This window comes from Alligator sinensis, unplaced genomic scaffold, assembly GCF_000455745.1.
Source record: "Alligator sinensis unplaced genomic scaffold, ASM45574v1 scaffold438_1, whole genome shotgun sequence".
NCBI classification, from domain to species: Eukaryota; Metazoa; Chordata; order Crocodylia; family Alligatoridae; genus Alligator; species Alligator sinensis.
The window spans coordinates 195,730-212,704 of NW_005843131.1; the positions used below are offsets into that span (position 1 = coordinate 195,730).

Below are 16,975 nucleotides of genomic sequence, written 5' to 3' on the forward strand. Positions count from 1 at the left end.
CAGCAGCAACAACAGCAGCAGCAGCAGCAGCAGCATGTAATAAGAGGAAATCAGACACAGCCAACCTGCCTGCCAGTGCAAACCAGCATTTCCGTGCCCCTCTACAACAACCCCATGGCGTTCTCTCAGACTCATCCCATCACTACTCCCACTCAGATGCCAGCCGAAATTAGTGACAGGCAGCCACAGTCTGACTATGGCCAAGATAGGAGCCTAAGGTAAGAGTCTGGTCCATGCTGGATCCCCTTGACAGCTGTGTGCTAGGACGGTACTGGTCTGTGAGGGCCGGGCAGCAATCAAGCCGTGCATCCAGCATCCCTGCCTGGTGGATGAGGCTTTGGTAATGTCTCCAGTGTATGTGAAGCATGAGTGTTTCCTCTTGTGGGACTGAGCATTGGAAGTCAGTAAGCAGTGCCCTTACGGCATGTTTTGCATATCACTTAGCACCACCTTGGAGGCCTGGACCCCTTTTCTTTCTTCAATATTCCCATGTACTTTCCATGTAACTTAACTAGTTTTTTGCCCCAGGTGTGTACCGTTTCCCCAGCTCCTGTCAGCCAGAGCAGAGCTCTTGGGACCGGAGAAATGAAGGGCACATCTGCATGGCACAGTGCACTGGAAGCAGGATAGGGGCATTAGCGTAGCGCTCGGCTGAGCTGATGCACTTCCTGCCTTCCTAGTGGAAGCCTCTGATCTCTTGATCCCCATTGCTCGGGAGCTCCAGAATAGCCTTTCTCCAGCCATGACAAGTGCCTTGGAAACAGCCCATTTCAGGCCAGCCCCACAAATTGTCCTCGGAGAAGGGTCAGCAGATATTCGCTGTGCAAGGGTCTCTCAGGACCCAGCTCCTTTTAAAAGGTACTTGCTTGATCAGGTGCTTTATGATAAGGTTTCTTGGAGGCCCTCCTATCTGCAGAAGGCCATGTAAACCTTCCGTCCTACTCCCAGATGGATTTGGCTCCTTCTATCAGTAGTGATTGTGCCCAGTACACTTTCAAAGCAGAGCCCCGCTCAGCCCTATAGGCAGCCAAGTGTGGCGGTACCTGGGCCAGCTGCACACCAGCTACCTTAGACACCAGAAGTGTTGCCGGTGCCTCCCAATGTGCAGCACCTGCTGAGCTGTTTGCATCTTACTTCAGGGTACGTCTACACTGCAGTGACAGTAGTTCATGTTGGCATAACCAAGCCAGCTTGAAACTGGTTCTCTGGTGGATTTGGAGACTTTCGGATCTGTGCTGCCTCGGCTGTACCTGAATTCTTCGTTTACAGTCTTCCACGTACCTTTGTGAGACTCCAGGACTCTCCTGTGGATGGATCCCAGCTGGAGAGAATTTATACACCTGCCGAAGGAAGAAGACCGACCTTAACAGCCTGCATGAGGATGACCTGTTGCACCGATGTTAAGTTCAGCTAGTCATTTGTAACACAAGAGACTGAACGTTTCAGCTCCAGTCTGTGTTCTCGTTAGATCAGTCGGTGATCGAGTCAGGACTTTATCTGCGCACAACCATTAGCTTTTATGCAAAGTGAAGGAGTGAAGGTGCGGTGCTTTCACAGGCATGCGGTGCTTGAGACTAACCGACAAGGATATGAACACGTGACAAAAAAGTGCTTTTTATGGACCATTGCAGGGGTGTAGGTTGTAGCCGTGTTGGTCTAAGGACATAGGCAGACAAAGTTCCTTGGGTGAATCTGATATCTTTTATTAGACCAACCCAAATGGTTGGAGAATAGTTATTAAGCAAGCTTTCGGGTTCAAAAACCTACCGTGTCATTGTTTCATTCTTCTGCAGGATGTTGTTGGATCAGCCTATCCAAGCCATGATGCCCAGTGCTAACGGGACTAGTCAGTCAGGACAGAACAATGCTGGGAGACAACAAGGGAAGTAAGTCTTCATTATTCCTGCTTTCTCTGCAGAGGCTCGTGCCTGAGTGCAAAACCTGGCTGGTCTTTTCAGGGCCATGAAAATTATGGGAACATTTTCATTAGAGCTGGATTAAAAAATTATCTGGAAATGTTTGTAATGAAAAGACCTTTTCACCAAAGTAGAAATGCTGCTCTTTTAGTTTCCATTAAATCTGTTACAAAAATCTGATTTTTCCCACCTCTCTTTAATAACCAAACCCATTTTCTGTATTTTTGAAAACCAAAAATATTCAGGTTTTGCTTCCTCCTTGGGATGCCAAAAAGCAGGGAAAGTTGTCACAAAAATGAGAGCCTTTTGCCAGAGGCCTTACCCCTCGCTGTCCTAGGCAGTGTACAGAGATACACAGGGCGCGTCTACACGTGCATTTACTGTGCAGTAGGCAGGTTTTAGGCTGGTGTCTACACGAGCAGCCGTTAAAGCGCAGTAGGTTACTGTGCAGTAAGGTGTCTACACATGCATTACTGCGCAGTAATTAATCAGGCGTAAATTTGATACCTGCATAATTCAGGTATTGCAAGTCAGTGTAAGTCACCATAGTTACTGTGCAGGACAGGTGTGCATGTATAGACGCATGCCCATACTGTGCAGTATTTTTCGGCTGCCCATACTGCGCAGTAAATATGCACGTGTAGACATGCCCACGGAGACGTCGCCCCTGCTCCAAAGAGCTTATATGTGTTCCAGTTATCTGCCTGGCATTTAAGCTGCACCTGTCACATGACCCTGGTTTCTATATAGGATACAACCGTGCAATGAAGTCTGCTTTCCCCATATGAGCTGCTCCTGTCCTCCCCCAAGGACTTCCCCTATGGAGCTCCTCTGCCTGCTCTTGCGGATACAGCCCAGGGCAGGTTTGCCCTCGGGTTGTGCTAGCCTGCATGTGGCTTAACAAACTATCTTCTGGTTTATTCTCTTTTAACACCCCCAGCCCTCAGTGCGTAATCCCGTGCTAAATCCTTGCTTACAGTCTACTGATGTGTGTTTTTCCTCCTTTTTGCAGATTTGTTCCTGAGCAGCAGATGCTGCCTCCCCAGTTACAAATGCCACCGGTTACGTGTAGCACAGTCAGAGCTCCTGGCCCTTCGCCTGCGTTTTCCCCTTCCATGATGATCCCGCACACGAACTTCACCTCCCACCAGACGCATCCCCCCGTTCACCTCCCCCAGTGGCCACAGCAGCAAGTCCAACAGCATCATCTCTACCTGCAGGTAAGAGAGGGTTTCATAACCATTGAGCAGACAGCTTGGGAGGAACGGATGTGGCCCAAATCCTGTACATGACCTCCTCCATCTCCGTTTTACCTGTACCATGCTCTAGTCAGTATAGACCTGTGACTGTCCAGTCGCCCATAAGATTATTGTTTTCAAAACTGGTTGACACCCAAAGCTGGCACTGTATTTTCCAAGGAACCCAAGTCCCTTTTAGACACTAAAATAAGTGGCCAGAGTTTCAAACCGAGCTCCCCTAGTGAGGTGAGCTCTCTCGGAGATGCAGCAAGAAACAAGAAGCACGAGGAAGCTCCTGATTTCGGAGCGCTGGCCTTGCTCCGCAGCCCTCTGAAGTCACCCAGCGTGGAGCATTTTCTGTACCTTCTTCATTCCCTTCTTCATACAAGTTATTAATCATTTCAGAACGAAAAGCTCTTGAGGAAGCAGCTTTTCAAGAACAACTTCATAGGTTCATGCCCATAGATGACCCAGCTGATAGAAGGAATGGCTGAAGGGAATTAATAATTTAAAATAGTTTCCATTCTGTGAGGGACTCGGGGTGGGCTGAGGAACATTTAATGGTTGCTCTGGCCAAGCTGGTATGTAGTAAAGCAACAGGCAGAGATCCAATCCAGCTTGAGCTAATTAAACTGCAGGCCTGGATTAAGACAAAGTAATTAAATACTATCATCTCTAAGAGTAGAGTGAGAAACTTGATCAGTTTATGAAAGGGATGATATGATAGGGCTGTGGTAGCCAGGGCAAGACTCGATAACCCAAGAGGCCCAGTTTAGTTCTATGTGTCATGTTCCTAAGGGTGAAGTTACACTTAGACCAGACTAAGGGTGCTTAAAACACAAGCAGCCTCACATTAAAGCTCATTAACTCGTGCTAAGGGCCCTCTGAGCATAGCAAAGATATGCCACTTCAGGCAAGGTTTAACTCTGGGCCTTGCTACCCAGGTCACGTTAGGGCAACTTCAGTTTGCTCTGTGGAGATAGAGCGAGCAATTTGCATTCCTCCAGCATCCCAAGATGCACCATCCACCCACCAAGCAGGGATAGATCTCAAGTGTTGTGGCTCCTAACCCGTCCTCTCGTGGCACGTCACAGCTGTGCAGGCAACACCCTTAACATGCAACAGCCCACCGCATGTTTTAACTTTAATGCTGCTTAACAGTCCCCAGACTTAGCATGGACTAAATGCAACATGTAGTCTGACCCTAAAACACTGGCAGTGTATGCACATATATATAGCTGCAGAGGCAGTGAATCACCGGTAAATTATCAGTGACAACACGTATAAGACAGGTGCATGAGAGATGATAAGAGGTCAAATGACTTGTCCAGTCACACAGTGAGACAGCAGCAGTCTGGAACAACAGCCCTTTTGAGACTTGCTTGTACAGACCACGTGTTTTATCTCACAGCCGTTCATGGACGTGGGGTTTGTCCTAGCAAGGTGGGGTGCTGTCTCCACAGAGAACGTCAGTGCAGTGCAGTGAACTGGCTGAGGCCTGGCAATGCTGCCTAGGCCAGATGGCATGGATGGGCAAGTCCATGGGTTCACTGAGCCATGATACCCAGTTTTGCCTGCCTGCATTTGGGGTTGGGGTTTGGCTGGTAGATCTACTGCTGCTTGGACTGCCCGGCAGTTGCTCCAGAGAAGGAGGCGGTTACAAGTGAGTGCTGGGGACGCTCCAGGAGCTGCCCATAGCCATGGAAATTGGCTGTAGCCTTTTGCTGTGCTTCTTTATGGGGACAGGACTTGCCCCACATTTGCGCACACAGCTTGAGCCCGGAGCTAGCTGTACGTCAGATGTCTCCAGCATCCTAACTCAGCGTCCAGATACTCAAGGGGGCCCTGAAGCTCCGGGGTGGTTGTGCGCGGCTCACAGGCTGTACACCATGCATTTCTTTGATAATATTGTCCAGCTGCCCTTTCAACTGCAGAAAAGAGGCTAGGCTGGAAGCAGGTCTGAGGGGTAGTGTCACGCTTTCTTTCTGCAGATGCAGACTCCCGAATCAGTCCAGGGGAGTCAAGGTCAGCGCATTTTCCAGTCATCTCACCTCCCCCAGCAGAACAGCATGGGCTACTTCCTCCATCCTCAGCAACAAGCCTGCCACGCAGAGGGTCAGCCCTGCAACCTGCAAGACCTGCCTGAAATGCAACTGCCGTGACAGCCAAGCGGTGAAGAGGAGAGGATGATGTTGGTCGCAGCAGCTGCGCTGGGCACAAGCGAGGGGAAGGACAGCGCTAGCTAAGGAGAGGAGGCCTTCCTCGTTCGCCCGAGGGGTGAGGTTCAGCCCGGAGGGAAGCGTGGCACCCTGGGCCAGGGGCCCGGCAGGTGGGCTGTAAGAGCGTCTTGTTGATCAGCATTTTCACGTAGTCAGTTCAGTGCTCGCTGGTGCACAGCAGCACTTCCAGCAGCCACAGAAAAGTGCGGATCTGTTAAACAGCAGGACAGAAGACTCGAAACTGTGAGTAGCCTGAACTCCTGCAGCTTGTCTTGTAGAGATGGGTTAATACTTAAAGTGCAAAAAGCATTGGGAGGACTCAACGAGTAGGGTGTGGAGCTCCTGCCCGCCAAACCTAATGGACAAAAGCGGGTACACACTTGATCACCCAAAGGATTTGCTTAGGGAGGAGAACAGCCACAAGCAAAAACAGTCAGAGTGGGTGTTAGTGGCAGGGGGGGAGGCGGCAGTTAGTGGCAGGTACGAAGCCATAGGTGCACAGCGTGGCAATGCACGTGAGCTGAAAGATGGCTTTCTAGCTGCAGGTGTGTTTTATCAGGTCACCACAACGGTCACTTTGCAACTGAGAACAGCTTTTCAATTCATAGCATCGATGCTCCGTTTAAATATTGCTGGAAGTCACTGTGAATTGAAGACCAGCGTTTGGAAAACACATGCGCGCGCGCGCGCGCACACACTGTAACAACTTGCAGGATACCACTCACCCACCATGTAGATAATTCGTTTTGCTGTCATACTTCAACAATGGATTTTATTTCCCTTCTTCCTATACCTCAGCCCCGGTCCTTGTTTTTTTTTAGATGATTGGATAATGCTGCTAATTTATGTGACACCACTTCTGCCTGAATTTCTTACTGTTGTTATACCAGCTCACATCACACTTAGTAAGAGAAATGCATCAGGTTTAATTCTGGGTGAGACATGAAAATAAATTTCTGTGTTTCTATTCCCTTTAGCCAAATAATTTTCAGGGTATCAGTGAAGAAACTTTACAGGGGTTTTTTTGTCCCCACCCCCGATGGATGTTGCTGTACACATTTCCTTACACCTGGAAAAAAAAAAACAATCAAATGACAGCAAACTTTGTGGTTTTGCTGGTTCATGTTGCAGTCGGGCAAAGCTGACGTTTATACTGACAAAGGCACAAATGCGAGGTCGGGCCCAGAGGGATAGCAATAAATTGTATTTTTGTAAATTGTCACTTTATAACGATATGTTTATATTTATGAACGGAAACAGATGTGTATTCCTCAGTGAGTATATAGCAGTGTCCCTACTGTTTGTGTCTTTCCAAAGGAAAATGAATATTTACGTGGTTGGAGGTTTTGGTTTTTTTTCCTATAGTAGTTGAATGCTAGAGCTGAGCGCAGTTAGATCCCATCTTCAAAAGAGAGGGAGCGTTTATGCCCTTAATGCACCTGTTTTGGGATAACACGTGGGACCTCCCTTAAAGGAAGGAAACATGATGGTATCTTGTGCCTGATTTGCACAGTAATGATGAATGTTATGGCTTGGGGGATGGAATAAAGCTGTGGGCAAGGTGATTTGCTAACCTATGTCTGCCCTCCCGTCGCTGAGCTGTTCTACTGCGGCTCTTTTGTAGCAAGAGTCTCAGCATCCAGGCTGGTTGCCAGCCTCTAGGCATGGAGATGATGTGGACTGGAGCGTGGGCTAGGTCTAGAGTCACCCGAGTGTGCCTCAGCACTGGGCTCAACGCTGTTTGCTGTGGGGCAGATGGGGCTTTGGGGCTTCTCACCTCTCAGTGCTGAAAGAGCAGGGAACAGATCCACCTGCACAGACCCTGCACGTGTGCTCGTCCCATTGGCATTGTCACTGCCCCAGGGCGAGCGGGACATGCAGGCTTTCACATTGCCCTTCATCTGCTGGATCAGGTCCCAAGGGGAGGGTGGGTCGACACTGAAAGGCTTCGCTTGAAGCCAGATGCACCCACAAAGGGAGTCCAGCACCATGGTAGGAGAGTGCTAAGCCAGGGAGCCGTCCCCAGGCCAGCTCTGCATGAGCGACTGCTGCTCAGCCATGCGTCCGGGCTGCACCAGTCACAGTGACACTAAAACTGTTCCAGGAGAAGGTCAGATTGCATTTTAGTCTTCAAGCCTGCCAGGGTGTTTGCCACCACCTCCTCACCCCTGAAACCCACCCCTACCCTTCAGCTATGCACACGGGACAGGCCATGTGTGTGAGAGTCAGGCTGGGCAGCATGCACACACAGGCACACGCGTGCGCACACACACACACGCATGCAAATTGCCCATTAAGAACGATGGAGGAAGTGGGGGCGGAAGGAGGCTGGCAGGGGCGGAGCCCCGCACTCTCCCCAAACTTTCAGGTCCAAACCCGCTTCCCCCCCCCCCCCCGGGCTTTGGGTCAGAAACCCCTCTCCCCACACCCAGTTTGGGTCTGACCCCACCCCACCCCACTTCTCCCCAGTTCAAGTCTGACCGTGCTCCCCCCTGCTAATGTAGTCCTCTAGCCCCCGGCACACCTGCAGGCCAGGCTGGCACTGCGGCGTGAAGCTTGCCTGCTAGCTAGTGTGAGCGTGAGTTACCAGTGCAGGGCTTGTGCCAGGGATGAGGCTGGCAGCAGGTGGGGTGGAGCGGTGGCCGGGTGTTCAGGTTAGTGCCACTTTGCGCGCTCTTTGGTGCCAGACAGAGACTGTCCATGGCCACAAGCATCAAGCTGCTTTTGGCCTTACACCTGAACTAGGGCTAATCCAATGTGCAAACTGCCCCCGACTGCTTACCCCTTCAGCTGGTGGTTACAGTGAGGCCATCATGTGCCATACAGGAAAAGCAGCTGACCCGTGCTTAGGCCATGCTGCCACTGCCTCCTCGTGGTCCTAGCTGCGATCTGCTGGCTTTGTCTGCACCCCTGTGGAGGCGCTTGCATGGGGCACTGTTAGCATTCAGTAATCACATAGGGTAGAAAGGGAACGTGCAGAGGGAAAAGAAGAAGTGGTTTGTGTGCGTCACCGCTGTGCTGCTGCTGCTGTCAGTGGCTCAAGGGGTGAAAGTCACCAGCGCAGCCCTTTGCCCCTGTGGCTGGGGTACAGCCCTCGCCTCCTGCTCCTGCTCGGGTCGCTCTGGAGGATGGCAGCGTGGCGGGGGGTCTTGTCTGGGAACAGCAGCAGCCGGCTGCTGTGGCAGGTTTTCCACCCTGTGCACATCAGAGCAAACACTAGTCTCCCCGTCCCTGTCCGCCCCTTTTGCCATTCGCTGGGGTAGGGCCATGAGGCCTTACGTGCCTGTTCCAGCAGTGGGTTTGCCTTGGCTGTTGGGGCAGCATGCGCCTGGCCTGCCTGTCAGCTGTGGGGAACCAGAGCACACCTGCCATAGCACAACCGATGGGGTCCAGGCCAGCAGGCACCACAGCGATGCTCCTGGGGCTTTCCTCCTTTTCTCCTCTTGCTGAAATGAGTGAGTCATGAACCGGGCACTAGGAGTTCCCCGGTCCCCGCTCCCCATTTCCACTTGTAACTTCCCCGTCTTCCTCCCGCCAGCACCCTGCCCAAAGCTGGACACCCACGGAGCTGTTTTTCAGTCATGTCTAGGCTTGAACCAAGTAGCAGGCTGCTGCAACAGGCTTGTACCAAGATGAGCTCCCACGTCCTGCAGTGCTCAGGTGGAGGGAGGGGGTGCCTGGAGGATCGGGATCATCTACCACAGCCAAATCCCCTTCCTCCACTTTCTTCTACATCTGCTTTGTCTCTTTGCTTTGCATTCTCCCCCCCCACAAACGCAGCCTTGTTTTAGCAGAATAAGAAGGTGGCAAAGGCATTGTGCAGACTCTTCTCTTAGGAAGAGGCTCCTGCCTTCTAACTTTACACGCTGGTGGCTGCGGGGAAGGTCTCGTCTCTGGCCTGGCTCAAGCCTCACTTCTAGCTTTACAGTGAGTAGAAAAGGAGCACAAAGAGGGCTCTGGCTGTCTTCAGTAAGGCATTTGCAGAATAGCTGGGCAAAGTAAAGACAGCTGCCTGTTTTTAGAGCACTGCTTGGGAGAATTGTGCACCCAAGGCTGGCATCACGGCCGTGTGCTGTGTCCCCTGCCCCTGGGTGCAGCTGCAGTGGATGGGGCTGTTGATGGAGCTACCTGTGTCATCAGGCAGCGTAAGGGTGCAGGGAAAGCAGAGGGGAATGGCGGTCCTAGAATGAGGGTTGCTGGAGAAGGGAAACCACAGCCCCTTTTTTGGATTGGCCTCGCTGAAGACATGCACTTTATTACGGAAGAACAATGACCCTTCAGCTTCATGCCATTGCATGGTCGTGCCCTCAGTCAAACACCCAGCAACCGGGCACAGCCCTGGCTTGTCACCCCACTGGAGAGAGGCACAGGCAGCAAGTGCCTCGGCCGTGGGAGCCAGCGCTTTCAGACAATCACCGGAGGGCCGGCCCTTGCGGTCCCTTCTCAGGGTTTACTCCGTTACTGCATGGTTCCTTACTCAGGCAGCCTCCCGCTGACTCCCAGGGTGCTGGGTCTGGGCATGTGATAAATCGGGACCTTGGGATGTGGCCTAAGGTCCTGTCGCCCGCCCTTCTCTCTCAAAAAAAAAAATTATATGAATAAAGAGCCACTCTCTTCAGGGTCATTTGGATTCATTACCTCTGTTAGCTACGCCCGGTATTTCTGTGGAGTGTTAGGAAGTGAGTGTAGCTGGGGTTGGACACGCAGAGGATGCTTGTAGTGGCAAACACGTTCTCCCCGCCGGCTGGGGACTCAGCCTGTGGGATCGCTACTGACTACGCCCAACCGAGGGAGCTGGCTCCAGGTGAGCTGAGACGCGTACAGCAGAAGGGGTGCAGTGCGAGGCTTTCCAAGGCACGTGTCCGACAGGCCAAGCAATCCCCAACCTTGGCAAACACAGGCAGCTTTAATCTAAGTCTTGCACTTTTAGCGTATTTGTACATATAAGCTATAGCCTGAAAGGTAAAAAAATTAAAAAAATTTAAAAAGTTTAAAAAACATAGTGAAATGTCACTGTACATATTGTAACATATTCCATGTAAAAAAGGCTAGAATTGAATATGAATATTAGTTCTATTTTATATGATGTCAAATAGAGATGAATTTATAAATGTTCCTATTCTTAAAAGTATTTTGTAATGGAAAAAAGGAAATGTCTTATGAAGACGAACCCAGGACAGATTTTATTCTTGTCTCGAATATGCGTCCCTGGGCAGCTCCATTGGATGGCAGCTGTTGCATCTTGACAAGCTTTAAACAGATTGTACATAGTATTTTGGAAGAAAAATAAAAGTATACTTTTAAGACCGCTTACACGTGCTGGTGTTCTTTACTCTATAGCTTGGGTCCTGCCCAATTCTTCTCCAGGGTTGTAGATGAGGTCCTTAAACGTGCAGGAACGTGGATTCAGAGGGCAGCAATGGGCTTATGGCATCTTTACATCCATACATACACCTGTAGGAGAAGCGGGTATAACATGCAAGACAAGCTGGGATTTCCTGGTAGAAGGGAAAAGAGCTAGATCAGGAGCGGCTGGTGGAAAGGAGGATATTGCCTGACTGGGAGGGAGACAAACCTGCCTGAGAGAGGAGGACTTGGCTTTAAATGGGGAAAAGAGGCAAGTCTCCTAAAGAAGCAAGTTACCTAGCCCCCACCTCCCCCCTTATCAGGTCCCGACGTCTTAATTCTAGCATCTCCAGCATCCCTAACACTGCAAAAAACGGACTGGTCAAACCCCACGGCAAACCTGAAGATTTCTGAAAGGCCACGCGAGGAAGTAAAATAAGGTTTCCAACACAGACTTTCTGTGAAACAAGTTTATTGGATATCCCATCAGATTTACAGAGCTTCTGCTGCTTACAGTACAGCATACAACAGGCCAGCGTGCCAGCGCACACACACGTACGACACGTTCTCGATGATAGAACGGTAGCAAAAAAGACGAGATACTTTTTATTTCTCTGCAAACAAACTGAAACAAGGCTGTTAGTTCTGTGTTTTTTAAATCCAAATCACTGCAATTAAATTGCAGTATTTTGTTTAGTACAACAGGGTGATGAACTTTTAATAATGTAGCTAAAACACACGTTTCCTAGTTGCAATGTTGGCCAACCATACCAGCCACACTCAGGAGCTGCATCTAGCTATGGAACAGTAAAAGTTACTGTTTTTCCTCTAAGAGAAGAGCAGCGTGAAACTCAGAGGCTTTCTTCTGTGGCCTCTGAGTCAAAGCCGTCCCTAACTTCTTGGAAACATTTGACTTTGTGCTATAACAGTCCCCCTGCAAGTTGGAAATATGCAGTCTCAAAGCAACGGAAATCCTAAGTTCTGCTTTCCCCTCAGTCTTTTGCACACACCAAGAAACGATGGGGTAATATTAACTACCAGACTGATTTTGTGGTTCCAGCCTAGCAATGCTGCTTCCCCTTGCTGCTCTTATAACTTCTGAAGTCTATCCAAGCGTCCCACAACGCATCTTTCCAGGTCACACACATGGGAGGGCAAAGGGACACACTACCCCTGCATTAGCCAGTCCCTTACATTAGCACGTTTGGCGTTTCTGGTCCCAGTTTTAGAAAGGTATTTTATGTGACAACCACCATGGCAATGGCCCCAAAGCGTGTTGCCCAGCGGGTGAGGAAGGGCTGCTCAGATCATACTGACAGCAGGTCAGGCCATGGAGGGATGAGCCTCTCCTTACCCTGCCCTCAAAAGCACGCTCGCGGTTTCACAGCACCTGGTTCTACTTGACAACGGCCTGAGCAATAAACTGTGAGTACGACCAAGCCACGTCTCTGCTGAACTCTCCAGCTCAGTGTCCCTTTTATACGGAAAACAACCTATTTCCCTACTTCTTGGCAAGAGACAGACAGCTGATAGCATCGTCCCAGTGCTTCTTGATTTGGAACGGGGCGAGGGAACGCTTTATTTGAGCTCCCTCGTTCTCTGCTGGTGAGCTGTTCAAGCAGCATGTCCTCCCCTTCCAGGGGAAAGCTACCGGAGACACGCAGGGCTTACCGATAGACCTTGAAGACATTTTGCCCTGCACCTAACGAAGGGCCCTGTCCAGTGCACAAATCACACTGAACTTGTTGGCTCATGAAAATCAGGTGAAATTCCAGAGGGAATTTATTATTCCTCTAATAATTCCAGGTCAGGGACTCTGCCACTGCCAAAGCCTCTGCCGAGCCCGATGCCCTTCTAAATGAGACAACTGGACTTCGACAAAGAGATGCAGTCAGTCCCTCACAAGGGCTGGGACAGCAGACTAGGCTCGTTTCTGCATCATCAGGAAGGATTGTAAAGGCAACGCTCTAAGGAGCAGACTCACCTATCTGCTACATCTGCTGCGCAACTTCAAAGGAGGGTGCCTGAGACGCTTGGTCACCCTGGGTCTACTTACTAGGACAGGCAGCTTCCCAGCAGATGCTCCATGGAAGAAAAGCTTCCACTCCATCAACTAGGCTTATATCTCTTTTGTTGGCCAGGCTCCCTCCACCGAGGCAGGGGGAGACACACAGGGCCAGATGCCGCACTCAGTCACCCAGGACAAAGCAAGAGCATCCCCTGGACAGTCAGTCAGTCAAAGCGAACTAAGGGTACAACCCTAAGAAACATGCACGCTTCCTTCAACCCTCCAGGGAATTCAGTCACTGCAGGTAAACGTCTATCAGAGCAGAGCTAAAAGCTGGTGTAAAGGGGATAAGAATCCAATCCACGGCTTCCAAAAACTAAGTTTAACAAGTCCACTCTGCTTAAGCAACTGCATGACTCTCCCATCTGTTGCGACATCATTTCTTCCAAGCTTTCCCAACTGAACGTGACCTGCCAGAGACCCGGGAAGCACCGCTGCCCACGGCTCGTCTGGCACAACGCTACAGCTATTTCCCAGGGGACTAAGCTAGGGGCTTATCATGGAATTATTAAAATAGACATATTTTCAATGGCCAAAAACCTCTAATAAATAAGGGGAACTAAAGACGGACAAAAGGCCCCAGGAGAATACAAAAATAAACGAAGGACTGCACTTCTGATATACTCGCTTTTAAATCCATTTTAAGATTTGCTGATCATTCTGCATATAAATATATAGGATACTTGTCTTATAGACACAGATACAGACTTTCCATATATATCATATCATTAATAAATGTCTCTATATCTTATCTTTGAACAACAGTAACAGAAATTGCATGATGTGACATTTTTAAAAGTGCCTATCTTATGTCACGGACCCATTTAATATCATGAGACTACCGTACTTCACAGGTTTCCTTAGTACCTTCTCCATGCATATATTGGAACCTGCACATAATGATCGGTGAAAAAAACTTGGTTGTTTCCTCACCACAACATTTTATCTAATACTAAAAATTCAAGAAACATTTCAACTTCTAAGCTGGCTCAGCAAACGCTGCCTGCTGCGAAATGTCTTTGGAAATTAAAAATACAGGGTTAGATCCTGCAAAATCCATTTTATGTGAACAGTTGCATTGGCTTCAAATCTGAGGCTGCTTGCCTAAGAATTACACACTTGAGTAAAGGTTTGTCTGGCAAGATCAAAATGACTGGCTTTGTTTTCTAAATTCTTACAGAAAGCATTGTGAAAAACTTCTAGTAAATACAATCCAATTCTCTGCTGCCTGACTTTGCCTTACAAAATGCATGGGAAAGGCTATATGTAGCCTATACTTCAACCTGCAAGATACAAATCAAGGCTATATAATATCAATCTATTTTATGAAAGTTTCTAAAGAAAGCTGCTCAAGAGCTGAACTCTATGTATTATGTAATTGTCCATAATTAATACTTGCTCATTTGAGTTTTGAGTTCTTATTAATTCCTGAGATTAGGAAAGAATGGATACACACATTCATTGCTTATGACCTGGAGAATACCTGCTGGCTAATTTATTTAGAGGAGACCGTTGCTTTCACATGGCAACAGTGGTGACATTTCCTTGTCATCCTGCCAGATCAGAAAAAAGCAGTGATGGTCCTACTCTATTTAAGCATCACAGAAAGGCATCTAATAGTGCTACAACATCCTGCCCTACCTCCTTACAAATTACTCACACCATATAAAAATAGTGTTGCTTTGCAGCGAGAAATTGTCATGCAGGCTTTAGAAATATGCATTTTAAACAGTTCACTGTTCTCGAGTTTATATATAAATACAAGGTGTTCTCCCCCCTCTTTGTCAAAGCCACTTTAAATACAAGCTACATAATGCTCAGGCCCACTCAGCATACCTCAGTGGATCCTTACAATAAAGATGGTTCCATTGTCGAGGATTCCAGCTAAGCTGCTTTTTCCCCCTGCTGACATGTATTTGAAGTCCCACTTCAGAGGGACTCGGGAAGATTTTGCTGTTGCTGTCTGTGTCGACTGATATAAAATTTTACAGTGGCAATAATCCAAAAAGAAAGTTCACTAAAAAAGGAAGATAGTTACAAGCTGTAGGCGCTGATAACAGTTAACAAAAAGCAGAGTCCACTGCAATCTGCCAGTAACCTGGTTCAGCAGTCACAGATCAGCTTATTAGGAACTTGCAATTTTTGGGCCTTGAAAATGATCCTGCATGTCTCCAGCACCCTCCAGATGAGCAAACAGGCCTCCCTTTACATCATCTCATATGCCTTACACAGCAAAAAGAGCAGCCATCATTTCGTGGGGTCCTTGAGCCTCTAGCAAGTAAACTAGGGCCCAGTTCACAGGAGATTAAAGCTTTTGATGACCCATCCCTGGCCTTCACGCTGTGAAGCAGAGGAACCAAAAGATTACCAGTGACCATCCCTGCTTTGCAAGGAGAGGATGCCACCAGGCAGCGGTCATACTCTCCTCTGGACTGATGGACAAAAACCCTGGAGTTGGGGCGGGGGAGAGAGAGGGAGGGTCAGCACATCAACTGGATTCACAAGCTTCAGGGCTGTAAGGAGTTCAGCACATTCACTGGATTCACAAGCTTCAGGGCTGTAAGGATCCAGTTCAGAAACGATACCATTAAGTAAACTGGGATTCTAATCTGGATGCTACACAAAGGCCCATTTCTAAAACCCACTCTTCATTTTAAGCTAGTGAAATCTAGCAAGAAAAAGATTAACACTAAAGTGACGTGGCATTCTTCTCTATCACCATGATCTGGTGGCCACAAAGGCTACTAGACCACAGTTTCCTATCAGTAGGACTGAGGTTTCTATCCCGGATTGATGAGAGTCTACATACAGCTTCAAAAATGGCTTCCTGGAAATCAGACCAGGCAGAAATTAAAACATTTTGATACCACTATTCATCATAATGGAAGATGGCAGAAATCCTTACATTCATCACTCTGAGGATGAGCAGCATGTCCAAGGGAGTGTAACCAGTAAGAGCTGATACACAGAAAGCGTTGCCAACATGCCCTCTTTCGGTCAACATTTAGAAGTTTAAAAATACTGCATATCTTGAACGGGGTAAAAAATGCCACTCATGTTTCAGTCCTTTGTGCAGTGAATCTGTGAATAGTGTGAAGAAGCAATTGCGCTTCAAACTAAATTTAATGTCATCAAAAAAGCATACCATTATGTGGTGGGGCCAGCTAAACCCTCAAGCTCCACTCACAAAGTAAACTCCAGGCTCCGTTCCTATAGTAAAGGCCTTCTTTTGTAAGCGCTGTGTGTTCATACAGGGTGCAGAGATGGGGGAAGTTACAGTCTGCTTCTTGCTTTCAGTTGGGAAGTTTTAGCATTTTCTACTTTAGCTTTTAAGTCACTGGGTTTCTCAAAAAATCTCACCAAGGCCGGTTCATTTAGCAAGGATGCCAGGATCTGCTCAAAAGCAAAAGACCATTCATGGTCTGCGCTGGGAGGACCCTGCATTTTACTGCTTTCAGGCTGCTGTGGTTCATTCTCCTCCTGCAGTTTCTTTTGGTCCTCAGCAGTCAATTCCACTGCCACAGCCGGACTTTTGCCTGGTGACGTGGAACTCTGCAGCCTTCTCCCAAACCCTGCTATAGCTCGATACAACAACTCCTCCTCGGGGTCCCCATGGAACAAGTTGTACAGAGTCTTTGAGAACTGAATGAACTGTGACTGGGGAGAGACAACGAGGAGATTATTCAAAGAACATCAACAGCCCCTCTCTCACCAGCAAGCTTCTCTCTCAACCTGCTTTAACTGAGAAGGGCATAAAGAACACAACCTAAATTTCCCACTAACGGCACAATAGCCATTTCCCTGTCGCAGCCTGCCTAAGCTCATTGCATTATGTAGGAAGGAGAATGGACCTTGATTATATCTATAGAGCAAAAGAGAAATATGCCCAGATCCTGCTGCAGTATCAAGCCAATCAAATTCCACCGTTTCCTTTTTTGGAACAATGGGGGTTCGGGTCCAGGACTCGGGCTCCTATGCACTATTTTAAATAATAATAGGTGTAGATCAGGTTTGAAATTGCTACCTGTAAAACCCGGATGATAAGCTTGGAAACAGCCAAATGGGTGGCATATGATTGAAAGTCAAAGGATCTCCAAACACACTGGAATGTAACGATTCCAATTATATTTAATTCAAGTGAGTTTAATCCAAGTCAATTCAAGTTGAGTGAATTTAATCTGCATTTAA

The 16,975-nt window shown here is 48.5% G+C and overlaps 2 protein-coding genes across 4 annotated transcripts in view; one reads left to right on the forward strand and one right to left on the reverse strand.

The window, feature by feature from the left end:
• Positions 1-6: 6 nt before the first annotated feature.
• The window catches only part of LOC112548358 (neuronal PAS domain-containing protein 2-like), a 61,709-nt gene continuing 44,740 nt past the window's right edge, over positions 7-16,975 (forward strand). The window contains exons 1-5 of one of the 3 annotated variants that reach the window (XR_003092142.1): positions 7-218; positions 1,794-1,886; positions 2,929-3,136; positions 5,146-5,616; positions 5,982-10,678. Coding sequence is in view for 1 of the 3 variants with exons in the window: in XM_025193910.1 (XP_025049695.1) it covers positions 115-218; positions 1,794-1,886; positions 2,929-3,136; positions 5,146-5,316 (576 nt within the window). In the remaining 2 variants the exon portion in view is untranslated. Of the gene's footprint in view, positions 219-1,793; positions 1,887-2,928; positions 3,137-5,145; positions 5,824-5,981; positions 10,679-16,975 lie in introns of those variants that run through there. The other 2 variants (XR_003092143.1, XM_025193910.1) reach the window with 2 other exon arrangements.
• Positions 15,313-16,975, reverse strand: part of TBC1D8B (TBC1 domain family member 8B) — a 41,894-nt gene continuing 40,231 nt past the window's right edge. Inside the window, exon 20 of the mRNA XM_025193908.1 lies at positions 15,313-16,444. Coding sequence (XP_025049693.1) covers positions 16,061-16,444 — 384 coding nt within the window. The 3' untranslated portion in view covers positions 15,313-16,060. The remainder of the gene's footprint in view (positions 16,445-16,975) is intronic.